This window comes from Candoia aspera, chromosome 2 (genome assembly GCF_035149785.1).
Source record: "Candoia aspera isolate rCanAsp1 chromosome 2, rCanAsp1.hap2, whole genome shotgun sequence".
Lineage (NCBI taxonomy): Eukaryota > Metazoa > Chordata > Lepidosauria > Squamata > Boidae > Candoia > Candoia aspera.
This window is the reverse complement of record NC_086154.1, coordinates 149,909,668-149,937,609: the sequence shown is the minus strand read 5'-3', so window position 1 is coordinate 149,937,609 and position 27,942 is coordinate 149,909,668. Positions and strand designations below refer to the sequence as shown.

The window sequence follows — 27,942 nt, the reverse complement described above, 5'->3', positions numbered from 1 at the left end:
GTCTCCTTAAAGGTGCAGCACATTTCTAAGACGCAGAATATTTTTTAAGCAAGCCAATTCTTCCCCCTACCTTGTAGAAATAGCTCTCTCAAGCAGTTTCTAGGCTGGACCAGGAGCTCCTGGACCATAGATAGTTCCAGGACTGATTCAGAAATCTATTCTGGCTTTTGGCCTGAATTCCATTTCTTTAGTTTCCATCTATGGCAGTAGTGGAGGGCAGGGAATGCACTCCCTCAGTGGTAGAAGTCAGCTTGTGTATACACAAGGCCTAGGTTCCATTTCAGATAAGGCAGTCTTCCCCACCATCATGCCTTCCATATGCATTGTTCTGGGACTCTCTTCACCCAACCAAGGGAGGTGCTGATTGTGAATGATGGGAGTTGTACACTGATTCACTGGAAGATGCCAGATTTGGGAAGGCTAAGATAATGGATATCCAGTGCCAGGGCTTGGAAAGCTGCTGCTAGTCAGAGTGCAAGGCACTGTGACTTGCTATAGAACAATTTTTTGTGTACATTAAAGAGCTCAGGCAGCAGTAAGTAGTTATTCCAGTCATATGTAGTCTACCATCAGCCATAGTTTCAAAGGTTCAAGGCTTTTTGTGCAGTGCCCTGCCCCTAAATCAACTGCTGCTGGTGCTATTCAAATATAAATTTCACTTAGTAATTTCATGGGTGGCTAATATGGGAGAGGATGGAAGGGGTGAGGGAAGAGAATCCACTTAGGGTAAAACATAGATGGGGATGACATCTTTACTTGGACACACTGGTTTTTTGCTTGGACCAAACCCCCTTTCCCCAGGTCCTGCCTATATGCAAGCCTCAACTCAAACAGAGCTTAAGCATTATAAAAAAAAAAGTCTTTGTGAGTAGTTGGAATTCAGTGGCTATCTTTGCACAACTTGTGTGACCCAAACAGTTGCTGCCCCTGGGGAAATATTTAGCCCCATGTCCTGGTAATGCATGATTGCAGACGCCTCAGTCAGACAGGCAAAGGTCATTTGGAGGCTATTATTATTTGGAGTGCCTTTGTTTTACCCCCTGCAATAGGGGAAAAAAAATCTGCAAAAGTGGAAAACAAGATAAAGTTGCTAGAGCAGCCCTGATTTTGCAGGGTTGTTCTAGGACTTCATTTCTGTGCCAGCAGCCAGATTTCAGGGTTAACTCTCCATTGTCTCTCTTATATCTATGATACTCCAGCTATCCCCTTTGCAATGAACCCTGAAGGTTCACTGCGGGAGATAAAAATTAATTAGCTTGCTGACTTAATGACTTTATCAGGGTGTCAAAGAGACCTAGTCTGGTCTAGCATGGGGTTTCTCAACCAGTGTTCTGTGGGACCCTGGGGTTCCACAAGAGGTCACTAGGGGTTCCCTGGGAGATCATGATTTATTTAAAAAATTATTTCAAATTTGGGCAACTTCCCATTAAAGAGGTGAGTTGGACTAGGAGTGGGGAATTGTCATTGCGTTAAGCACAGAAGTCATCTTGGTGACTTTGGGCCAATCACTGTCCCTCAGCCCAGGAAAAAGGCAATGGGAAATCATTTCCAAAAATGTTGCCAAGAAAAACTGCATTGATTTGTCCATGTAGTCACCAGCAGTCAAGATTAATTCAAAAGCATAAAAAAAAAAGCTACGTCAGGAGATTCAGCCCAACTGGTGGCAGTCTCTGGTAGTCATTTTACAAGGAAACTCTTGAGGGAGGAGTCTGCCAGGGAGGCTTTGAATTACGCCATGCCTAACCATTCTGACCTAACAGCTGATTGGGTTTAGCTGTTCACACATGTTTAACCTAGTTAAATGTTTTGCAAACAAGATTAGTGAAATGACATTAGACTGCAGCCAGTAGGTTCATTTCTGGCAAGTCTAGCACAGACATGGCAACCTCCTTCTCATGTGTAGGCCCACTAGGTCTTTTCCAGGTTAATTATGATGAAGCAGCCATATGTACATCCTGCCTGAATGAGCAAACTCCACTCTTTAACCATACTAAGAGAAAAATCAAGACAAAAATGGGAGTAGTAGTGAAAAGTTACTTTCCAATCATTCAGCCTGTCTCAGGCATTTCCTCTCATTGATGCCTCCCCTTTTCTCTCCGTGTCCCCATGTTTTGAGGATGATGCCTGCAACAGGGATTGTATTCACTTAGACTTCCTCCCTTCCTTTAATGCATCTGGAGGGTACCATTTTGAGGAAGATTTATCAGACTCACAGGGGAACCCTGTACAGTATGTAGGTAATGGGCTGTACTTGGCTAGGTGGGTCACAGGTTGCTCAAATGATGATACAGCTTCAAAACCCGGACAGGGTATTTTTCTGGCACTCCTATGCACTGACATGGACCTTTTCATCTATTGATTACAGAGTGCCAAAGAGGACACCTTGCTTGTACTACATTGCATTGTGTTAAAAAAAAAAAAGATCTCCCCAGTCATCAGAAATATCTGCTGGGGTAGGTTAGCATATTATGAATATATGCTAACAATAAGAGCTGATAAAATAGAATATAATTGAGACCTACAGTATTCATTTTTTACTTCTGCATATCCATTTTATCTCTCCATCTTTATGTATATTTAGGGTGTTCACAAACTCATTTAATCTCTCATCTCTCTCTCTTATCCTCCATCTTATTAGCCTGTTTATCTGCCTCTCTCCGCAATCCCATTCTCCTTACTCTGCTGTTTCCATCCATCAACCCTCGGTTTTTTTCCATTAGTCCATGCACAATCTCCTTTTGCTTCCTTTCTTTTTTCCCCCCTGAGCACCCACCTGCATAAAACCTTTCTCCAGATTCCCACCCCCTCCACTCTGCCTTCTTATGATCCATTCTCTCTCCCTGAACAAAAGGAGCTCTCCCCTTTTCCTTCCACGCTGAAAAGGCATTGCAGGGCAAATTCTCCATAGGCTGACTTGGGGTGTACTCTGCGTTTATTCTAATTTAAGGATACCCTAATTTCTATTTTTCTTTGTTACCGCTCTTCCCCCCACCCCACCATTTTAATAGTCCTTGTGAAAGGAAGGATGCTTCACTAATTGCTCATCCACTTACAGTACACTCCTCCAACAAGTTGTACTGAAGGATGATACAAACAAATAAATGCAGGGCTTCATTGCCTCTTTCCTTTTCTCCAGTCCTTTTTGCAGTCTGCACTATAGTCCTTGGGGAAAGGACATTTTAAGAAGGGTGGTGGTGGTGGAAACCAATGTACACTTCCCCCCCCCTTTGGCTAACGCATGCTCTTTCACTTGTTCTTTCTTCAGACACAAGTCACATTGGGGCTTGCATGCAGCTGTCTCCTCCTTGGCTATACTGCTACCCAGGTGAAGAGAGGAGGCCTGGCCTATGTTGCCAGAGAAGATGGCCTCAACCCCAGCCTGTCTGCTGATGCTCTGGCCACTGGTTCTGATTCTCTGTGATCCAGCAGAATCCATTAAGTTTCCTGAAGACTGTGAGTAGCAAAGGCATTGCCTCTTTCTTCTGCATGTGTTTTAAAGTGAGGAGGGTGGGATCTCTCCCTGAACATTTTGTAGTTTTTGCAAGCAGGAGGGTCTGTGGGGCATTCTGGCTGCCTTTTGTTAGTTCTGGACTCAGGAAACAGCACACATATGTTCTGGAGATACGTGATTTGGAGGTGTATGGGTGTTTCTTTTTCAATGTTTTATTACAGTTACAGAGTTCTGTTGTATTTAAGGCACCTCTCTCTGCTTTCTTGAGTGAATTAATATTCTGCTGTTTTTTTGAGAGCTCAAGATGATGCACACAGAAAGGAGGCTCCCCAGTTTTATCCCCAAACAACTCTGTGAGATAGGTTGGACTGAGAGAGAGAAAGGGAGAGAGAATGAGTTACTCAAAGCTACCCAAGGAGATCTATAGTTAAGAGGGAGACTACTGTCCAACCGCTATAGTGCACTGTTTTTCCTTGTGTATTATGTATGTTATTAACTTTTCTAATAATGTCCCACATCTCAGTCTTGTGTATCTATCTCCTCCTGACAAAATGCATAAGCAAAATATGCAGGTGAGAGCAGTACCATCAGAAATCTAGGAGTGAGGACCTCCTTGAGTAAACAACTCATACTGCCACCCTAACAGGACCAAAAAATAAAAATAAAAATAGGAGAGGTATATTGAGGCAGATGCTGATCAATACAACTGGGTGATTCTGCATGGCTTATGAAAAGAGAAGAAAGATAAATGGGGAAACAAGAATGACTAAGTCCAATTCTGAAGAGACACTTGTGCACCCGCTTGCTGTATCTCAGCTTTATGATATCATTTCTACACACAGTGCCATCATTTGGTGAACTTCTTACTAGCCATGTGCATTTATTCTACATTCTTTGATATTTGTGATGTGCAAAAAAATTCATAGTTCTTCCTTCTGACATTTTCACAACACTCAGATGGACTGGTCACAATACCATTTAAAGGCAGACACATACCGTAGTTCTAATAGATAATGGTTACAAGTCATCTACAGTATTAGTAGTGGAAGTTACACCTTTATCTTCTAGATTCATATATGTGTATATACTCATCACATTATTCACTTTGGGCTAAGCACTGTTATGCAAAGAACAAAAAATGTACTAACCAAATGTAGTTCACACCAATACCATTCATTATACTTCATAATTTTCTGTCCTTGAAAACTGCCTTTGCGCCTACCATATTTATTCACTGATTTGTACACTGCCTTTTGTTCTTTGATTCTTACCTCTCTTTTTGATAATCTTATCAACTCCATCCAACTGTAACTTTCCTCTCAGCCCATTTGCTCTTCGTATATTTGTTTTGCAATCCAAACCTCATTCACTCTCTGTATGACTAAAACACCTAAATGTCCTTGTTAGGTGCTGGAGACTTCGTTTAGTATTCTGTCCACATTCATTCAGGACCACTCTTTCTTTGCCCTATATAATCAGACAATCCATATTAGATGGATTATTTTTATATGATATGGAGCACATTCCAGATTGAAATCCAAACATCAATTTACCAGATTACATGGCAATAGTAGTTGCTCCACTGAACTGCAGTACTGTCGTTTATGCTTAGCATAATTTGCCAAATATAGGAGGAGTTACAAATCTTACCTTCTTGTCCTTTGCATACGGATTTCAGTGGTATTTTTGAATCTTCTTGCTGGTTCCTCCCAACAAGCCTTTTAGGCAGACCCGCTTTCAGTACCAAGGACAGCACACAGAGACCTGGAAGCTGGTATTGTCTTTTAATACTGGGCAGAGCGTGCAAGGTTAGCCTCTGCTGCTCCCATGTATAGCATCCCTTCACGAGGTTTTATCTCACAGTGGTACGCCTAATAAGCATTAATTCTTATGTCCTGCCCAATTAGTGAAAGTGTAGGTTAGAGCAGAGGAGAACAATGGATAAAAGAGGTCTCTGATGTTTTTTTAAAATCTTTTTTTTTTACTCTCTAAGTCTGTGGAACAAAACTGGTCCTTTCTCTTCTGGCAACAGCTCTGTTAGATATTGTTCATACTTTTGGTTGTGATAGTGGGAGAAAAGTTTGTTCAAAGGTGGATTTTCATTTAGTGCAAAAGAGACGTGGGTAAAAGGAGGGCTGAACTTTATCTCTACTCAGTGTAAGTTGGAATCTAACCATCTGGAGGTTGTGGAAGTCTGACTCAGTATAGAAAAGGAACATGTGTGCTTCTAAATAAAAATGAGCTAGAAGTTGGAGCCTTATTTTGTAGCATGTCAGCTTCATAAGGATGAGGATGATTGTATCAAAGGCGTCTTTAAAAAATCAATTGGGGCAAGGAGTCTGATAGGAGCCAGGTGAGATGTCCACAAGCACTGTGTTGCCTACTCCTACAATGGCTCCACAGAATAAATATGAAGTTTTTGAATAGGATATGAAGGACCAAGGTGAAGCCAGCCTGATGAATCTTTAGTGTCAAGTAATTCTGTGCTGAGGGTACTGTATGAATACTGAAAAGCTTCTTCCTTGATGGTGTTAGCCTGACTTTTTTATTCTAGTTACTCAGTGCAAGGCTTTAGAAGTGGACTTGAGCAAATGAGAAAATTCATATGTAGATGCTGGGCTTTATGCATTTGTGGTGACAAAATTTTGGTGACACCCATCTTTGCATGTACATGTTTTGGAACAAACCCTAATGGCTCCATTTTTGAGATACTAATTGTTACTGACAGTGCCCAGGAATCAAGATAGGGGGACAATGTCTAATCCAGAATGATTAATGGAAACCACAGTAGTATGATGGTTAAATTACAATTAAAAAAAAAAACCTAAATAAGAAATAGAGATTCTGGTCCATTCTTGATTTTAGATTCCTCTTGTAGCTCAGTAAATAATTAATTGCAAGACTGGGGGACAGAGACACATTTTAATTCACCTATAATGGCTATAGCCCCCAAAGAACCCCAAGATGGCATTGCAGAAATCCAGTAGCAAGATGACCCATTTTTGGCATGAAATCGCCAAAAGAAGGCTGGATATGGCTGGATTTATAAGCAGAGTCATAAAATAAACTTCCTACTTTATGAGTTTGGTTGCTTATTTTATTTTAATCAGTTAATTAGTTTTCTATCCTGCCTTTATTATTTTTATAAATAACTCAAGGCGACGAACATACCAAATACTCCTTCCTCCTCCTATTTTCCCCACAACCACAACCCTGTGAGGTGAGTTGGGCTGAGAGAGGGGGACTGGCCCAAGGTCACCCAGCCGGCTTTCATGCCTTAGGCGGGACTAGAACTCTCAGTCTCCTGGATCCTAGCCCAGCACCTTAACCACTAGACCAAACTTAGTTATACTTCTGAATGGCTGTGTTGATACACAGTTCTAAGCTGTAAACCAAGGTTTACAAGCTAGTGGCTAGATTCACACAATGCACTAAATTATAAACAAATTACATTATAATTTAGTTGTGATCTGTGAACTCAGTCATTGATTTGTGCTGGCACAGATATGTAGGTTTTCAGCTCCCATAATCCCTAGCCAGTGCAGCCATCCAGAAGGCACCAGTTTTGGGGAAAACTGTACTGACACTTCAAACCCTACAATTTTCATGTCCTTGATTCAGAAAAAACAAAATAACCTAATGATCAACTGAGAAGGGAAAGAAACAGCACTCTTTCTGTTTAACCCATTAACTGAATTGCTTGTGGGTCTCAGCATTGCTACGTTGGTTACAAACATCCACAGTTTAGAATATTCATACTCTGATTCAGTGCGTATGCAATATAATCCTATTTATTAAAAGTATGTCCCATTATAAATGATAGTGCATTAACTTTATTTTTTTCACATGCCATAAAGTGTATGCAAATTAGTTTTTTTTCTCAAAGCCAACACATTTTTATTAAAGTTTTAGCTACTGATAATAGCTATAGTATAATATTTGGAGGTCCGTTCTCCAGTCTTTTCAGAAATCAAATCAAAATCACTTCTAATTCTAAATAAAGATCAATTCCCTAATAAACTCAAGAACTTTCTTCCATTTCCCATTTTTTAATTTTCTGAATTTCTATGAGACTTGCCTTGGGCCCCAACAGCATTCTGGAATCATGTTATGGCTTGCATATTTTAGTTTACAGCAGTGATACAGTGGATATGAACTCTTTCTCTCTTAACCTCATAAAATTTCACCTTTCTATTTAGGTTCCTTATTGTTGTCCCACCCCCCACCCTCTCTGTGTGTGTGTATCTTGCTCTTCTCCTCTCCCCTTATGTCTGGGTGAGTAGGCAAGGAGATTCCCCGGAGACCGTTTCCTTCCACTAATTGGATCAGCGCCTCTTTCCGACCTGTCGCTGACTCAGCCAAACACTTGAATCAGTTCAGCTTGTTAAATTAAGGGGGTTGAGGAGGCTGGCTGAATGTTTGGCCTCATCCATGGTATGTTTGATCTGTAAGGAAGTGAAAAGACACCAGCATAGGAAATTTCTTTCTACACATCACCCATCCACAATAAGACTGCCAGGTTATAAACTATTCCCTTCAAGGGCATTGTGATCTGCGGACATTCATAAGCAATAGTGTTTATTTTCCTGCTGTGAAAACCTCACCTGCTGTTTTCTACATTGTCATTGCTGTTAAGGGATCCCATTTCAGCACTTTTTCCTCCCCAGGCCACTGGCAATCCTATATGGTACACAATCAGCTAGCTACCTGCACACTCAGGTGGCCCTGTAGGAAACAGTTCATTGTCCCTAGAAATGTCAGGCAACTTTTTTTTTATAAGGAACCCCATGAAAATGTAGAGGGAAACTGCACCATCTCATTGTGCTGATTGAGCAGTGAAATAAAGAAGAGAATAGGTTGTGGTTTTATAGCAAAGCATATGTGCTTTGCATACATCATATCCTAAACTCAGACCTTGACATCACCAGGTAAGCCTACAAAACTGTGTGTCCTAATATCCTGAAGAGCTGCTGACAGCCAGTGTAGGCAATACTGAGTTGGCCCAATTGACTGACTTAATCAAAGGCATTTCTTAGGATGATTGTCCCATTAGTCATTTTGGTAAACCTGGTGTGTGTGTGTGTGTGTGTAAAGTGTGCAAAATGTTTCAAATGTAAAATACTTTAAACTTGAAATGGGCTGATCCAACATGGCTTTGACACTGTTCCAACCTCACCAGGAGCTGTGTCAGCTTGAAACGGGCATTTCAAATATGAAATGTGTTGCTCTAAACTTGGGACACTTCTGGTAGTACTTCCTGGGGGAATGGAACAGCCTGTTTTGAACATCTCTTACATATAAATATAGATGCGTGGAGCTGGATGCGGTTATGAAGGAGAGTCACCTGCATGTCTTCTCTAAATGTCCATATGCATGTATGCACACACCACTTCCACCTAAAATCATCTACGCATATTATACCTGTACTATTATTATATTTTCCATTTGCATTCTTTTGTTCTGCACTTCTGCGCTAGAAGGCTTCAAAATTGTATCATATGTCTCAAAGCAGGTGCCCCTTCTACCCTCCCACATATTTGTCCATACTCTCTGTATTATAGTATTCAGAGAGCAAAGGAGACTCTGGATTGAACTGGCCACTAAAGGGAAATGTGTCTCCTGTCATTTCACAATACACTGAAAAAGCATATCCCCCTTCCTATTGTTTGAGTCTTCAGGTAACATTTGATGGGAGTACACGTTTGTCTAGCTCAATGACTTTTCTCTTAGAAGTATCGAATGCCACATCGAGAGGCATGACTTTTCTAAGCAGCGAGAAGTGTGAGGTAATCTCCACAGACCAGCATTTGCTGACCTGATCTCCTCTTCCAGATGTGTCAGGCTTCATTACAAACTATCTGACTCATCATAACCAATGAGAGTTATAGAAGTCCAAATGTCTGGAGAGTATTAGGTTGGGAAGTCTGTTGTGAGGGGCAGTTTTCCTTAGAACTGAGACTATGGTGTTTTCCTATTTTTTTTAAACTGGCAAGCATGTGTTAAGAGAAGATAGGAGATGGGGGAAGCATGTAGGCAGTCAAGATCTAGCTTCCCCCATCCCAACTTTGCTGCTTTCCAGATCTCTTCTCAATGAAAAAAGTGTGAAAAGGAAACAAAGCAAGAAAACAAACGAACAAAATTAATCCTCCCCTCAACAACAGCAACAACAAAAAACCACATTAGTTTCACCCTGGGAGTTGGGCATGGCTTTAGAACCAACACAACCAGACATTAGTCAAACGTCTTTTGCTTGCCATCAGCATCTGTGTTATACAAAGGCTAGAGTAAGTGATTCTTCCCCTTCTGATGTATATTCCAGGCTCTGTACTTTATCAGATGAGTTTTCTGCAGCTGTCCTGCTCTCAGTGCAGATTTTTACCCACTCTGCTGTCCTACAGAAGTACTATTTGCATGCTGCCTTGCTTTGAATTCTCTAACGGTGCAGAAGAACACCACTATCTCATTCACTGAATACGGCATGCTGGCATCCAGTTGGCTTTCTTGCTCACTCTCACTTGCACTTGATCATCTCACATATGGGTTCTGTCTTGCACACTTGTTCTTCCTACTTAAAATGTGCTCATTTGGCTGATCATGCTGTGGCTATGCATTTTTCTTCCTTTCAGTCTTGCTCTCACAAACCACATGCTTATATTGGTCTTGAGGATTGACGGAATGGTCATTAATAAGCACTTCTCTTTTTTCTTTTGTTGTTTTCTTGCTGACGCAGTTGACCGGACAAACTGTGAGTCCTCCATGAAATGGGTGATGGTGATGATAATGATGATTGGGCTGGGATGGGAGAGAAGCAGCCCAGCACCAGTCAGTGATTGCTTTGCTGATCTGAACAGCACTGCAAAGCTTTTATTCCCCTTCTGCAGTGTAAAGCTTTAACATCATTCCTGGGTAGGGTGAGGTCTTTAAAGTATGGGACCAGTGGCTCCTTAAGCGTTGGAATTTTTGATTGCTCACTTTCTTCACCACTTCTCTGTTTCTTAGTGCAACAACCACCTGAATTCACAACACAACCAGAGAAGGGGATTGTCTTATATCCCACTGATGAGGTTGTCCTGAAATGGGAGGCTACTGGAAATCCCTCAGTGACGTGAGTATGGACAAGGTTCAATATTGTTTCCCTTACCACAGTTCCATTCTGAATGGAAAATTTTATGTGGGAATCTTCTTCTTAGGATCTTAGGACAGTACTGTCCATATCTCTGACAGCTAAAGGCCAAATCATATCTTTCCTTGCTTTTATTTGTTGAAAAATAGACATATTTTTGTGTTGTGGAGGAGCAAGGAGGAATTGGTCTGGAGAAACAGATTTAACTATTTTTCTTAAGCAGTTTCTCTGGTTCTTTGGTTTCTCTGGTTAAAATTGCTCCTTTTCCCAAGGCAGGTATTTGACCTATAATAGCAGCAGCTGTGTTGTGGGGAGGGGATTTCGGTTGGGGCCACAGTTTAAATAAAAAAGGTTAACTACCCTTCCTCAGTGCTATGGCCATAATTTAATTTAACATCCACTCCCCTCCCCCACCTTCTAAAGTCATCAGGAGATTTAGTCATTTATCTCCCAAGTCAATATAGTTTGGCCTGGAGACACTTTTTTCCCCCTGAATTACAATGGAAGTTCTTTGCATTCTGATATTGGGAAAGGTTATTATTAGAGAGACCACCCCCGATTTGGTGCCCTCCAAATATGCTGGATTATGAGGATTGTAGTAAATGTATTTAGAGACTTGGAGAAGGCTGATGTCAGAGTAAGAGGCACCTTCTTGTAGAGGTCACTCACCAAAGTGCATATTGTCACACAGGGTACAGATAAAAGCAAAACCAGAAGCAGTGATGACTGATGAAAAGAAAGTGAATTATTTTTAATATATGTTGCATTGATGAGCAGGCTAAAGATTAATCAATCTTTAATCAATTAAAGATATCAATCATTCAAAGTCCCTGGTTCAAATTGCAGGTCTATCTTGAACTAAATAAGCATTAAGGAATGTATGGATCTCCAGATGTTGCTAATGTACAATTCCCATGTCTCCGCCAGCATGGCAGAGATGAGGAATGGTGGAATTGTAGCTACAGTTCAGCAGCACCAAGACTAATAGTATAGTATTGTTATTTAGTATGTACTTATATCTAACCAGCCTCTCCCCAGTTGTTTCTACCTGTCCAATTAGGTCTCATAGGTGGGGTCCCTTCTGGGTCCCTTCAATTAAAGAATGTCATCTTACATTCTTTAATTGGAAACCTTGGAACCTTGGAAATATGCCTTCCAAGGAACCTTGGAAATATGCCTTCTTTGTTGTAGTACCTGCCTTCTGGAACACCATACCCCCTGAGATCAGATTGGCCCCAACCCTGCTGGCCTTCTGAATGTGCTCCAGGGCCTGGGGGTCAAGAGGCCAGATGGCCTGTTGAGTTTTTTGTCAATTGTTTTGTTTGGGTTCACCCTTGGTGACTATTGTAGGTTTTTTATCCTCTGTTAATTTTTAAAAAATTGTTTTCACATGTTGCTAGCTGCCCAGAGTCACATTCATAAGATGGGTGGCCATATCACTCACTCACTCAAATAAATAAATAAGCACAGTAGAAGACCTATTTTCCTCCATTGCAACCACTCTTTGAAGTAGTTATGAAACAAATTAGCCCAGAGTTCTCACTTGAGACACAAATGACTAGGCTCCAATTATCCTATTTTGGACACATTGGGTGAACACCTAGCTCTCTGGAAAAGGTTCTGATGCTGGGAAAGGTGGAAGGAAAGGGAAGAGGATGACCAGCAGCAAGGTGAATGGAATCAATTACAGTGGCAATGGTTGCACTGTTGGAAGACCTGAAGGACCAGGTTGGGGACAGATTGTCATGGGAAAAAAATCTATGTGGTCTCTAAGAGTCTGCACTGACTTGATGGCACATAATCAATCAAACAATCAGTTGTGGTAGTTGGCCTGAGAGAGTGACTCACCCAAAATCATCCAGTGCCTTTCTGTGACTGTGGATGGACTAGGTAATCACAGATTCTTTATAATTTTCTCCATGTGTAAGAGTAAGTAGATATGCAGTGTCAACCTCATTCATCCAGCTTCTATATTGGGCTAAGAATACTGACTTCCTTGGAAGGCCATTGTAGAGATAATATACATATAAAGCATATTGAGAACAAAAAACGGTATCTAAATCAGCTGATGCACTTTTTTCCCACCTTCAAATCAATCTTGATTCCTAGTGACTGCCTGCAATCATCCCTGCAGTTTTCTTGGCAAGATTTTCAGAAGTGATTTGCCAATGCCTGCTTCCTAGGGCTGAGGGAGAGTGACTGGCCCAAAATCACCCAGCTGGCTTCATGCCTAAGGCAGGACTAGAACTCCTGGTCTCAAGGTTTCTAGACTGATGCCTACACCAAACTGGTTCTCAGTGCCCATTTAGGGGACTACCAGATTTTAGTGATTTAGATTAGAAACTACCATATTTTTCATTACCCCACTATTTACTCTCTTTTTCTGAGGAGGGCTGTAATTTCTTGTTTTTTTGAAGATACAATGCCAGCATAGTAACAACATACATCCTGAGAAGTAATCATTCTACTAGGAACAAATCTGTATAGATTCCATCTTTTCCAGCTATAACCCTCCTCTGTTTCAAGCCTAAATCTCAATTTTGATTCAGAACAAAGCAATCTAACAGTTAGTGCTTACCTCCACAATATATATCTATTTGCAGAAATCCTTGAATTTTCATCACAGTTCTGGACTGTGAATTTGGCTTTTTCTAAGTATGTGAACAGCCCTGAGAGGGACTGATTTTAGGAAGGGATTTCCAGTATTGATACTGGACATTTCACAGCGCACAATACTCCCAAATTCCACTCTGTTCTTAATATCTCCATTATTCCCTCCTACGCTGGAAAGGTCCCTGACATTACCTGGACCTCTGCAACTCTCCTGATTGGTTTCCCTCTCCTTACCCCAGCTCTTGTGCATATCAGAGAAATGATTGTTTGCCTGCTTTCAGTTCCCCTAACCGTGCAGTTCCACTGTCACCTCTCCAGTCCCACCCACCTTAATCACTGCATACTGAGAACCAAGGTTATTTATAGATATAGACCCACCTGCCAGCCAGAGGTTATGAAATAATAGCACAGAAACTCAGTAGGAAAATTGCATACCCTCTCCCTTTCTCGTGTTTCTCCTTTTGGCAGGTACCGCTGGACCAAGGATGGGGAACAGTTTGATCCAGACCAGGTGCGCGGGATAAAACAGCTGGAAGATTCAGGGACCCTGATCATCAATGCAAACAATGGGAACGTGCCAACTAGGTTCAATGGGCTGTATCGGTGTTATGCCAGCAACATACTGGGCACCGCCGTGAGTTCTGAGAGCCGCATCATTGTTGAGAGTGAGTGCCCCTCTGCCTCCTCCAGGGTGTCATTCCTGCTTCTCCCTCCCTCTCTTACAAGTGTGTCTATCAGCTCTCCATCTTCCTCCAGCTCTGCACCACTTGCGCACACCCATATGCACACACACGGAAATGCTTCTCACTCCAGCTTTGCTGATGAAAATTATTTTGGGGCCCACAGTGATGCAGCTCAGCATGTCTACACATATATACACCCCCTCCCAATTCTTTTATGAAATAAATTTCTCCCTCCCCCTTGCAATAAATGTCTATCCCTGGCTCTTTTCCCCTTTTACCTGCCTGGGTTCCCCGGAGTGCAGCCAGTTGCTCCTGTTCCCATGGATACAGTTGTCATGGTTTCATGGTGTCATGTGATGTAATTGGAACCCCTCCTCCTCCTCCCCTCCTTCTCTCCAGCTCAGCCTCGCTTTCCCCACGTCTGTCAAGGAAGAAGGAAAGATTTGAAAGCTGGAGGGAGAGAGGAAAGGAGACACCCAGTGATATCAGAAAGGATATTTTTTTCAGCAGTTGTGATAATTTAAGAGCATCCTCTCTCTGCTCCAGAATTAGAGTGATCCTTTATTTTTCTTCTCGGCTGAGGTTCTCAAAATAAACCTGCCTGTTCTTAATAATAACAATGCTGTTGCTATTGTTATTGAGGGTGTTGTATTAATAAAGATTTCAGAAGTCAACCATGAGTCAAGAAGTCCTTGGTTCAAGTTGCATCTCAACAAGAAACTCATTACTGTATAAATGACTACTAGTTCTCCGAGACAGCAGATGGGTGGGTCCCTGCTTTAATTGGTTGAGCATGGCAAAGCATCTCCATTCACTGAGTAATGATTAAAAACCTGTTAAAAATACATTTTTCCCGAGGGACAGTGAATCATTGGATACGTTAAGAATCTAGCCCATAGGACTATGCAGACAATTCCTCTCGATCTACAGTAGCCTTTTTTTCTCCTTGGCAATTCCCCTCCACCCCACTGCTATTCACTAATTGCTTCACTTCCTGCTGTATTGCCTTCCAGATGCCCCACAGTGGCCAAAGGAGGAGGTGGCACCCATCACAGCAGAAGAAGGGACCCACACAGTCTTACCTTGCAACCCACCCACCAGTGCAGATCCGCCTAAAATCTACTGGCTCAACAGCAGTGAGTATTAGAGACTGTCTTTCCGAGGACTGTGGATTTGATTGTGACAGATCAAACCGAAACACAGAGACTGATTACTTTTCTCACAGAACCAGAGGAGCTGGCAGTAAGCCTGGTGCTTTGGATGAATAGTAAGAGAGTCCCATCAGAAGTGAAGGGACCTGTATGTGGTGGATGGATGGATGGGGGTGGGGGCAAATGGTGGCAGGGTAGGTGAAAATGGGAGACTTGCAATATTGGCATACATGTTTTACAAATACATGGTCCCAGGTAAGTCTTTGATTATGCCGTTCAAGAAAGATACTGATACTCTTATAGATGTTTTGTTTATTCGTTTAGTCACTTCCGACTCTTCGTGACTTCATGGACCAGCCCACGCCAGAGCTTCCTGTCGGCTGTCAACACCCCCAGCTCCCCCAGGGACGAGTCCGTCACCTCTAGAATATCATCCATCCATCTTGCCCTTGGTCGGCCCCTCTTCCTTTTGCCTTCCACTCTTCCTAGCATCAGCATCTTCTCCAGGGTGTCCTGTCTTCTCATTATGTGGCCAAAGTATTTCAGTTTTGCCTTTAATATCATTCCCTCAAGTGAGCAGTCTGGCTTAATTTCCTGGAGGATGGACTGGTTGGATCTTCTTGCAGTCCAAGGCACTCTCAGAATTTTCCTCCAACACCACAGTTCAAAAGCATCGATCTTCCTTCTCTCAGCCTTCCTTATGGTCCAGCTCTCGCAGCCATACGTTACTACGGGGAACACCATTGCTTTAACTATGCGGGCCTTTGTTGTCAGTGTGATGTCTCTGCTCTTAACTATTCTATCGAGATTTGTCATTGCTCTTCTCCCAAGGATTAAGCGTCTTCTGATTTCCTGACTGCAGTCAGCATCTGCAGTAATCTTCGCACCCAGAAATACAAAGTCTTTCACTGCTTCTACATTTTCTCCCTCTATTTGCCAGTTATCAATCAAGCTGGTTGCCATAATCTTGGTTTTTTTGAGGTTTAGCTGCAAGCCAGCTTTTGCACTTTCTTCTTTCACCTTCATCATAAGGCTCCTCAGTTCCTCTTCACTTTCAGCCATCAAAGTGGTATCATCTGCATATCTGAGATTGTTAATGTTTCTTCCAGAGATTTTAACTCCAGCCTTGGATTCCTCAAGCCCAGCTTGTCGCATGATGTGTTCTGCATACTAGTTGAATAGGTAGGGTGAGAGTATACAGCCCTGCCGTACTCCTTTCCCAATCTTAAACCAGTCCGTTGTTCCATGGCCTGTTCTTACTGTTGCTACTTGGTCGTTATACAGATTCTTCAGGAGGCATACAAGATGACTTGGTATCCCCATACCACTAAGAACTTGCCACAATTTGTTATGGTCCACACAGTCAAAGGCTTTAGAATAGTCAATAAAACAGAAATAGATGGTTTTCTGAAACTCCCTGGCTTTTTCCATTATCCAGCGGATATTGGCAATTTGGTCTCTAGTTCCTCTGCCTTTTCTAAACGCAGCTTGTACATCTGGCAATTCTCGCTCCATGAACTGCTGAAGTCTACCTTGAAGGATCTTGAGCATTACCTTACTGGCATGTGAAATGAGTGCCACTGTTCGATAGTTTGAACATTCTTTAGTGTTTCCCTTTTTTGGTATGGGGATATAAGTTGATTTTTTCCAGTCTGATGGCCATTCTTGTGTTTTCCAAATTTGCTGGCATATAGCATGCATTACCTTGACAGCATCATCTTGCAAGATTTTGAACAGTTCAGCTGGGATGCCGTCGTCTCCTGCTGCCTTGTTATTAGCAATGCTTCTTAAGGCCCATTCAACCTCACTCTTCAGGATGTCTGGCTCTAGCTCACTGACCACACCGTCAAAGCTATCCCCGATATTGTTATCCTTCCTATACAGGTCTTCTGTATATTCTTGCCACCTTTTCTTGATCTCTTCTTCTTCTGTTAGGTCCTTGCCATCTTTGTTTTTGATCATACCCATTTTGGCCTGGAATTTACCTCCGATGTTTCTAATTTTCTGGAAGAGGTCTCTTGTCCTTCCTATTCTATTGTCTTCTTCCACTTCCGCGCATTGCTTGTTTAAAAATAATTCCTTATCTCTTCTGGCTAACCTCTGGAATGTTGCATTTAATTGGGCATATCTCCCCCTATCACTGTTGCCTTTTGCTTTCCTTCTTTCTTGGGCTACTTCTAGTGTCTCAGCAGACAGCCATTTTGCCTTCTTGGTTTTCTCTTTCTTTGGGATGTATTTTGTTGCTGCCTCCTGAACAATGCTGCGAACTTCTGTCCAGAGTTCTTCCGGGACCCTATCTACTAAGTCCAGTCCCTTAAATCTATTCTGCACCTCCACTGCATATTCCTTAGGAATATTAGTGAGCTCATATCTAGCTGATCTGTGGGTCTTCCCTAATCTCTTTAGTCTGATCCTAAATTGTGCAAGAAGAAGTTCGTGATCTGAACTACAGTCAGCTCCAGGTCTTGTTTTTACCGACTGTACAGATGTCCGCCACCGTTGGCTGCAAAGGATGTAGTCAATCTGATTTCGGTGTTGTCCATCTGGTGAAGTCCATGTATAAAGCCGTCTCTTAGGTTGTTGGAAGAGAGTGTTTGTTATGCAGAGTGAATTGTCTTGGCAAAATTCTATCAGCCTATGTCCTGCTTCGTTTTGTTCTCCCAGGCCATACTTACCTGTAATTCCAGGTGTCATTTGACTGCCCACCTTAGCATTCCAGTCTCCCGTGATGAAAATAACATCTCTTTTAGGTGTGTTGTCCAGTAGGTGCTGCAGATCCTCATAGAACTGCTCTACTTCAGCTTCTTCAGCATTTGTGGTTGGGGCGTATATTTGGATCACTGTGATGTTAGATGGCTTGCCCTGAATTCGAATTGAGATCATTCTGTCGTTTTTTGGATTGTATCCAAGCACTGCTTTAGCCACTTTACTATTAATTATGAAGGCTACTCCATTTCTTCTGTGGTCCTCTTGTCCACAGTAGTAGATCTGGTGGTCATTTGATGTGAAGTGGCCCATTCCAGTCCATTTCAGTTCACTGACGCCCAAAATGTCTATCTTTAATCTTGACATCTCACCAATAACCACATCCAATTTGCCCTGGCTCATAGATCTTACATTCCAGGTTCCAATGGTGTGTTGATCCTTAGAACATCGGATTCGCCATTCACCACCAGCACCGTCGGCCGCTAGCCGTCCTTTCGGCTTTGAGCTAGCTGTGTCATCACGTCTGGGGCTAGTTGAACTCATCCTCTGTTCCTCCCCAGTAGCATTTTGACCATCTTCCGACCTGAGGGTCTCATCTTCCGATGGTATACTGACATATCTCTGGTTGTACTGATCCATTTAGTTTTCACGGCAAGAATACTGGGGTGGGTTGCCATTACCTTCCCCAGGGATCGCATTTAGTCTGACTTCTCTGTCATGACCTTCCCGTCTTGGGTGGCCCTTCACGGTTTAGCTCATGGCATCATTGAGGTGCTCAAGCTCCAGCACCACGACAAGGTAACGATCCTTTGCTGAAGACTCTTATAGATAATCTGATTAAATATATGGAACCAGCTATACGGTTGCCTATGGAAATATAGCGAAATGAACTAAGCATGGTGTTTTGCTTGGAGCTGGCTGCTGGGATCATCTCAGATCATATTACATGCCAACTGGGAAGAACATATGGGAAAGCAAGAGAGAGGAAAGGGCTTTCTGTAAACTTCTCAGAGACATCTAATTGGGTTTTGTTGAAAAGAGAAGGTTTTACTGGAAAGAACTTGGGTCCAATCCTCCACTCTCAGGGATTAATTTGCACTGTGGTTGCTCCCAAGACTCTGGAACCTGTTTTGGAAGTCAAAGTCCACTTCTGAAACATGGTAAAGAAGAGAGTTCCTCTGCTGTGACTACCTCCTCCAAAATCTCCACATGAGGGTGATCATTATGACTTAGAAGGAATAGAATCAGTTTGCTTTCTTTCCTCTCAAGGATGCTCGGGCCGAGAAGCAAAGTGGTTTGGCATTTGGCTGTCTTACGAGAACTCTTTCTCCTTTGCTGTGCCTCATTTGCTTCTTCTCCTTCACCTCTCTCTTCCCACAGAGATTGAGCACATTGCCCAAGATGAACGAGTCACTGTGGGCCAGGATGGAAACCTCTACTTTGCCAATGTACAGATGAAGGATAGTCAACCTGACTATATTTGCAATGCCCATTTCCAGGGTCCCCGACTCATTATCCAGAAAGAACCTATTGAACTAAAAGTCATCCCCAGTAAGTCTTCAGGATACCCTATGTTGAGGTGCTCCATGTTGTGGGGTGAGGAAGTAGTTGGCTATTACAGGGAGACATCAGCCACATTTTTTATCCTGACCTTCTGCCCACCCAGCTTAATTTATGCTCTTAACATGAACTGAGAAGATGTGTACTTCCTGGAGACTAAGCTGGGATTGTGGAAATGTGCAATATTATGGGATGAATTCTTGCCTGCAATCTTCGTCAGACTCCATCCATGGATTTTGCTGTAGGTTGTCAGTTATTTGCTTCAAATTTAGTATTTCAGTTTCCCCCTACTTGTTGGCCTCCAGATGTGCTAGACTTCCATGGGAGTTAAAGTCTAAGCATCTAATGGACAACAGATTGAGTAAAGCTGAAGCATTTGATCCCCAATACTGTTCTTTGATATTTCCCACTTGGTACCTCATGGCCAATATTTGTACAGTGTTGCTGTTCATTGAATCATAGAGCTGGAAGGGCCTATCTGGGCTATTGGTTCACTGATCAGTGCCAGCATCCAAATGAAAGTATCCCCATTTAATAGCTGTCCAACTTCTGAGTGAACACATCCAGCGAGGAGAACTCTCCTGACAGTTAATTCCATTATCAAATAGTTCTTACCATTAGGAATTTTCACATAACATTGAACCAAAATCTGCCTTCCTGTAATTGAAAGGCTGTTGTTCTGCATCCTGCATTATCTTCCTCAAGGACACATTAGTCAAAATGCATCTGATCAATGCAGAATAAGGTGGAACTATTCTTTTTTTAAAAAATTTAAAACATTTAATATTTGGTAGCAAAAATCAATTGCTTAGGGGGCTCAGAGATAAGTGAATCAAAGATGTGGAGGCAGGGTTTGTGAACTAATCGGGTATATTCATGCAAAGTTTAAAACTCTGAGTTTTGTAGCAGTGGATTATAGAAGGAAATTGTTTATTATTTATTATCATTACATAATGCTAACTAAGTGATTTATCAGAGATAGCAAGAAACTACACCAAACATGAAGACTTAGAGAAGTGATGTAGAACGTTTTTGTATGTTACTAGCAATGACAGAGACAATATGGTGCAGTGGTTAGATCAATAATAAAACTGGGGACACTAAGTTCAAATCTTCACGGTCACATTGCTCATTGCGGGTACTTTCAGGTGGTCTCTTATCTCTCTGCCTAACATACCTCACCAAGCTGTTGTGAAAGTAAAAGAGGAAGACATGTCCAAGGGAATAGCTAATGGCTGGGTCACAACTTAATTTGAAAAGCATGAGGTGGAGGAAGGCTTTGTGAAGGAGTGTGAGTCAGACTGCCTCTCCTTGTAAGTTAGCTGAGCCGCCAACACACTCTTTACCCTCAGAATATGAATGCAAAGTCAGCCAAAAGCCAAAAGTTCAGCCACTTGTGTTGGCCTAGGCCATCCGTGCAGGTTTTTTCTGCTGCTGTCTGGCCTTTTGATGTGCAGTAATTCTTTTCTTCTTTCTCTTCCACAGCCAACACTTTCTCGTACCAGAAACCAATTCTAATTGTGCCAGACAGCACGCGCAAGAGCTATGTGGCCCTGTTGGGAAAACCCTTGGTACTGGAATGCATTGCAGCAGGACTGTAAGTACTTGGAAATATATAATAAAATAAAAACAAGTAAATAAAATAAAATATATTGCTGAAATATATAATAAAAATAAAAAATAAAATAAAATATATTGCTGAAAACATCTCAGGCAGTGAAATCCTGTCTCTTTCTAATGCCATGTGAGTCCTATTGAGTTTCCTATGTTATGACCTGTGGTTACAACAATAAACTTTACTTACTTACTTACTTACTATTGAGTTTAGAGAGGCTTCCTTGCAGAGAGAGATGGGGAGGATGAATATACAAATGAATGAAAATGAACGTTAGCCAAAGGATTGCTCGTGCATGATTCGAAAGACACTTGGCTAAACCCATAAACTAATCAAATATGCTTTGTTGGATCTCCTTCTCAGTGTGGTGGCAGTAATTTTGCAAAATATAATTGTTACTTAGGAGACTTATGACAAAAAGTACAATGTAACGTCCACTGTCTTTAGACAGTGTGATGCACATTTCTTTCCTAAGGAAGAAATGGGAGGGGTAATTTTTGGTGGCCAATTTTTGCTAATTGCATGCTTCTGGTGAGGGATGTTTTTAAGTCAATGTTTCTGACTTTATACACACACTGATTCTTTGTTCCTGCAGATCTGACTGAAGATTTTTTTTTAAAAGGAAACCAATCTTTCTTTGCCACAAATCCCTTAAGGGAAACAAGATCAGTGGCTGGGACCTACTCCACCCCATCATCCCCAGCATTTTGCCTTTTCTCTGGTCAATGTCACAACCGCCTCTTTACTAGGAAACCTCATTTTGTCACTTTCAAAAACCCCTTGGTTTCACCAGTTGGTATCCCCGCATGCCCCATTGAGACAAATTCTAATTTCCTCATGCAGGCCTTAAAACTGATAATGTCACAATGCTGAAACACCTTGCATTCAACAGCACAGAAAAGCCACCATTGTCCAAAAGCTCTGGCTGCACAGGGATGTTCACAGGGGGTAAAAAAAAGTCAAGATGGCAGCCAGAACCATGCAATCAAAGCCCTGCCCCTTTTTAATGTGCATGTCGCCATCTTGACATTTTTAACCTGCTCCCTGTGGACACCCATGCCCCACCATAAAATCAGGAAAGTAAAAGGAAGATTTGGGGGAAAGAATAACCTGAGGAAGGCAGCTTGGAACATGCACTGGGTGTTCTGCAAGTGAAGCAGCTGGGTATACCTCTTGTGTTATGGTAACAAAAGTGTTATGGCCCACTAGATAAGTGGATATCTTGATTTCAGTAGCTGTTTCTAATGTTATCCCTAATGCTATCCCATTCTCTTGTGAACAGACTGGTAGATTGGACGGGTATATGTCTGCATGTGTGTTTGAAAGGGAGTGGGTATGTTTTAAGGGGTTGTGACTCCTGACTCCCAGCTGTTGAGTGGGAAAAGACAGAGCCTGCTATTTAGTTTTTGCTCCTTACTGGTTTGGTGAGGCAGGTCCAAGATCAGTCCTCTTTTTCCTTTTTGACCGCATAGAAACCGCCCCTTCATTTGAGTGGACTTGGGAGTAGGAAAGAAACACAGATCTGAAAACCAAAATACATCAGTGGTAATTAGAAAAACATCTTGTTCATCTGCTTCAGTTCCTCCTGCCATTCAGCTGCTGGTTTGATGATGAGAAGGAAAACATCAGCTGAGAATTGGAATGATGCCCTTTGATTACATGCTTAGTAGTGGTTTAATTAACTATGCTGTTAGGTAGCAACAAACCAACAATAAAGAGCGGGCTGAGGAGGCAAAAACAGTTTGGTGCCTTGCTGAGACAGTTGGCAAGCCAATCCCTGCTCTGCTGTCAAGCTCACATTTCTCCAGATAAAACTACCGCACAGGTTCGTTGTGAAGATAAATGAATACGGTAGGAGATGAGCCTGATGGGCTGAGCATCTCAGGGGTCATCTAGTTCTCCATCATAACCCCAAATGCATTTACATCAATGGGATGATTTTACCATGGCCTAAATCAGCTTTCACTAATCTGGCACCTTCTAGATGGGTTGGATCACAACTCTTGTCATCCCCAGACAATGAACCTGTAGGGGTGTAGATGATGGGCTTTGGAATCCAAGAAAGCTGAAGAGTGCAAGATTGGGAAGACTGACTTAAGTCTTGCTGATGTCAGTAGGACTACTCTCTTGATCCAAAGGCATCCTGTTAGTTCTCAAGAAAAAATGTCAGAGGTAACAAAGGTAATTCCTTTACAAATAAATACATATATAAATAAATTCTTTAAAAAAAAAAAAATATCCACAAACCTCACTAAAAGACTCTTCACTGAAAGGGTGTCCCCTTCTGCTTTACTGTACAGGAGAAAGATGCCTCTTCTAAGATGAATCCTCCCATCTACAATTTTTACATGGTCCTGTTTTAAAAATATTCTTAAGTGAAGTCCTACCTTTTTAGCTGAACAACATAATTTTAAGTAGTGACTTAGGCCAGTGACATTGAATCAGGTTGCCCAGAGCAGGCTTAGAAGCCAGTTTTATACACACGCCTTTTCTTCTTCTTCCCTTCCTCTGCAGCCCTACGCCATCAGTGGAATGGATCCACCTGAACAGATTGAACCCTTCACCTGGGGTGACCTTTGAGAACTACAATAAAACCCTTTGCATCCCAAGTGTGATGGAAGATGATGATGGCGACTATCAGTGCATTGCTCGTAATGAGCATGGCAGCATCCGCCGCACCTATACCGTTAATGTTGAGGGTATTCCCACTTTTAATCCAGTAGGTTCTGATAGGATAAGAATAGGGGGAGGTTTGGAGAAGAGAGACCTTCCAAGGAATGTACCCTGCAAGTAGCAAGATGTCTCTTTTGGAGAAAGATGAGGGTGAAATTAGTAGATGTTACACCATAGAGATAATATCACTCCACTTTCTTCTACAGGATACTATTTGGTGTGACATTATCAGGTTGTGTTTCTCTCACTAATGGCATTCAGTTGTGTGCAGGAGGATCAAATGGGATGGAAGCACAGCATGATTATGTCATGTTCTGTGATATAGGACGTTAGTGAGAGGGGAGGAAAAAAACATAGGGATGCAACAGCCATTTTGGGGGGGCAAAAAGAGAAGGACAAGGAGCTGGATAAATGGGAAAATATGTGACTAAGGCAACTTACTTTGAAGGATGGAAGTTTTTAAAATTTCTTATTAAAATTCTGTGTACCAAAAAACCACCTGTTTTTTTAGCCAGTTGTATTAGTCCCTCTAATTATGACTGTATTAAATGAGGCATGTAGTTTTCCAGTAATATCTATTTTAATTTTAGTGGCAAAGCAACAAGATGAGAGCTGGGGAATCCAACCCACAGGTCTTACCAGCTCAGAGCTCTATGCATGTGTGTGGTGTAAAACCAATGTAACTAAAATATTGGCTGTGAATAAAAGCCTAGAACTTTAGCTTGACCAGACATGCTAGGTATAACCGGGCCCAAAGTTAGCACTCATAAGCCCCATTGCATTAACTGGGGCAAATTTATGCAGCTGCTTTGTATCCTCTTTGAAGGCCATTAAGCTTTAAATTTTCCAACTTCAGTTGGGTTGTCCCCCCCCGCAATAAATAAAATAATAATTCTTATTATTGAAGCATTATTTATATATTTCATGCTTTAGGGCTTAAGCAAAGATAGATGATTCCCAGCAATAAATAATGACAATTATTTGAAATAGATGGAATTTCCTAGTTGAAGAAAAAGACAGGTTCTTCCCTGTCTTGAGGAATTTATATAAGAAGGGATAGGCCACATTTCCCCTCCAGATGTTTTGCATGATGAGGCCCAGACTCCCTAATGGCATGGTGGTTGGCATGGTGGTTCAAAAGACACAAAGCATCAGGTTGCCTGTCCCTGCTTGAAATATTGTCGTGGGAGGTAATAGAAAGGGAGTTTGAGGACAGCTCATTATTTTATCTATCTATCTATCTATCTATCTATCTATCTATCTATCTATCTATCTATCTATCTATCTATCTATCTAATTTATCCCCGCCCATCTCCTCCCATTGGAGGCCTCTGGGCGGTTATAAAGTGGGCATTGTGCTAGTATGTCTAAAAAGAGACCCTGGGAAGCCAGCTTTCCTCACTGAAGTGAGCTAACTTGGACTTAATGGGTGCTATTTTAATATTGACTTCTTTTCTCAGCTGCTCCATACTGGATAAAAATGCCCATGAGCCAGATCTATGGTCCAGGGGAGAATGTCCGCCTGGATTGCGAAGTTGATGGAAAACCCAAGCCAAAAGTGTCGTGGAGCATAAATGGGACTCCTCTAAAAGGTGAGTGAATGGATGGGGGGAAAGTGGGGGCAAAGAGCAAAGAGGCTACAATATCACCTTTAGCCTCCCGGGCCTAAACTCCTGGCTCCATTTCAGATGTGTTGCCAGATCCAAGAAGGAAGACCCAACCAGGGGCTTTAATCTTCAGCGATGTGCAGCCCAATGACACAGCCGTTATCCAGTGCCAAGCCCACAATAAGCATGGCAGTCTCTTGGCCAATGCGTACATCCTTGTTGTCCGTAAGTTCATCTCTCCACTTTGGATCAAAATGGGGCTGGCCTCTGTTCAAAGGACAGGAACATATTAGGATCAGAAACCAGCAAAGGCCTCACTGTCCCAAATTTTCTATCGTGTCACCATCCTTTCAGTTTGCATTTTAAAGTTACTGCAGCAGCTCTTTCCTGAAAACAGGAGTGTGAATTAAGCCAGCACTTCAGTCACTTTCCCAGTGAATGGCGTCCCTATAAACTAGGTACAGAGGCTGTTTCTCTGTACCCCCTTTGCCTCTCAATTAGTGCCAGGACAGGGCATTGGAGATAGCACCCCACTGAGGAAGGGTGCAGTCATCTTAGGGAGTTTAGGGGTGGATTTTCCCAGAAGCCTTTAACCTAAGAAAAAATATTAAAAAGTGTTTTTTTTTTTAACCTAAGTGGCTAATGGGAAGTACACTTACTCTTGCCTGCTGTTCTGGCCCATGAGTCCACCATCTGGGCTCACCATGGCATTAAAGAAGAAACTTGAACATGCCGAGTTAAGAGACGCTTCTTATGGCTGTTTTCCATTAACTTACAACCCCCTGCTTCTGGGGTGGTACTGTGTGTTGACAGGGCTTGGGGCTAGGTGGGGTTTCTAGAGGGGATGAGTATCCTGCCCTGCACTCATTTACCTTTTTGACTTGCTCCAGGGTTGCCAGCACAGATCCTGACCCCGGATGGTGTAGAGTATGCTGTGGTGGAGAACCAAATAGTGATCCTACATTGCAAGACTTTTGGGGCGCCCAGACCCAAAGTACAGTGGTACGCCTTCTGTTTCGGGCCCTTTCCAGAAAGCACAATGTCTTTTGGTTTGTCCATAGTTGCTCCGGCATTATTGATATAGCCCCACTTACATATCAAAGTTCTCTTAGTATCACTCAGTGATACTCAGTACATGCAGTCTCTTTCATTGGTACATGGAACATTAAATGCCTCTTTGGCTAGCTTTTATTAATCTAGCTCCCTCAAATAACAAACTGATGTGCAGAATGCCGGTGCCGATGGAGGAAGAAAATAAGGCCAGTGAAAAATACAAATATACTGTTGGCATACTCAGGAAGTTGAGGAAGTTATATGGGGGAAAGTGAAAACAGACATGCATACTCCATTGCACTGTTCTCTTTTGGGATAAGCAACATTATGCAAAATACAGTAAAGGTCTAAGAAATAGTGATAGAAGGAGATTAAAGGCATGACAGAAGAAAAAATTATTAGGAGCTGGATTGTTTTGCAAAAGAAATCACAGCAACTCTAAGCGCACTGAGAGTACTGTAGAGAGATTTCTATTTGTCATACCCCTCTCTTGTTTTCATTTCCTAGGTTTATGGAAGACATGAACCCTGCCCTAAAAGATAAGCGAACTTTTATATTCACAAATGGGTCACTGAAACTTCAGGAAGTCCGACGTGAAGATGCAGGAAATTTCACATGCTTAGCTGAGAATGATCAGAACAATGTTTCCATCATTGCCCGCCTGGTTGTCAAAGGTGAGATCAGGTTTCCCAAGCATGCATTAAATCAAGAGAAATATGATAGAAAATGGTTGACCATAAGACAGGGTGAGACATGATTGGAGGAAAGTAGCCAGGGGTCAGTAAAGATGATGAGATTGGAAGGCAGAGAGTCCAGTTTCCTGGCTTCTGCAGCTTAAGAGGCCATCTAAAGGCATGTGGAAAGAGGAGCCTCAGCGGAAGGGAGCAAAGTACCATGGCTTTCAACTAAATCATCCAAAACCATCTTTCTTCCATGACGTTCCACTTCACAAGTGGATGTGGCAGGTCATGCCAGTGTTTTTCCTCTTGGTCATAACATCAGAGGCATCTGCAGAATCCAGTGGTTTCATTAGGATTATGAAATGAGCACTGTGCCATGATGTTCTCTCCCTTACATACATGCATGTGACATCACAGTACGTATCAAAAGCTTGCAATACAATGTTGTGATGCTCATTTCATCATTTGCCCCCTCCTTGCTCCCCTACCAATGCCATGTGAGTGAGGCTCTGCCAGGCCTTCTGCCTGTGGCATCATACTAAGCTTTTAATCTGGTAAACCAGTTCTTTCCTTCTCCATAAGACAGGTGATATCCCTCCAGAGATGAGGATGAGGGGAAGTTGGTGTTTATTTGTGCTTGCTAATAATTTCTTTGTGCCTAAAAATGTATTGTCTTTTCTCCAGTGTGAACAGCTTAAAAATAATCTCTTCATATGAAAAATGACCTGAAGACTTTTATGTAAAGCTAAATAGATGGCAGTTTTAACTGGGAGCAAATGTAATGGATGTTTTAGAGGACTGTAGTGCTATGAAGTGTGAAATGCTTTGTTTACACAATACACTGAACCACAGATTAGCAACTAATAACATTTTAGTCTACCAAATTGTGTGAATTCAGCCCACGTGGACCCTTTATAGTTCAGTGCATTCTGCAAACCCAAAAATTGGCTCAATTGAGTAAAGCATGATTAAGCATTATGTGAACTTAATCAAAGAGTAGCATTAACAGATTGGTTGAAAATGTTTC

General features: G+C 42.1%; 1 protein-coding gene across 1 annotated transcript in view; it reads left to right on the top strand.

The window, feature by feature from the left end:
* Nucleotides 1-27,942, top strand: part of L1CAM (L1 cell adhesion molecule) — a 99,042-nt gene that overhangs the window by 23,611 nt on the left and 47,489 nt on the right. The window contains 12 exon segments of the mRNA XM_063293000.1: nt 3,266-3,453; nt 10,182-10,196; nt 10,451-10,556; nt 13,656-13,852; nt 14,884-15,006; nt 19,108-19,278; nt 20,773-20,884; nt 23,417-23,601; nt 25,036-25,167; nt 25,264-25,407; nt 26,073-26,184; nt 26,743-26,909. Of these exon segments, the coding sequence (XP_063149070.1) occupies nt 3,266-3,453; nt 10,182-10,196; nt 10,451-10,556; nt 13,656-13,852; nt 14,884-15,006; nt 19,108-19,278; nt 20,773-20,884; nt 23,417-23,601; nt 25,036-25,167; nt 25,264-25,407; nt 26,073-26,184; nt 26,743-26,909 (1,652 nt within the window).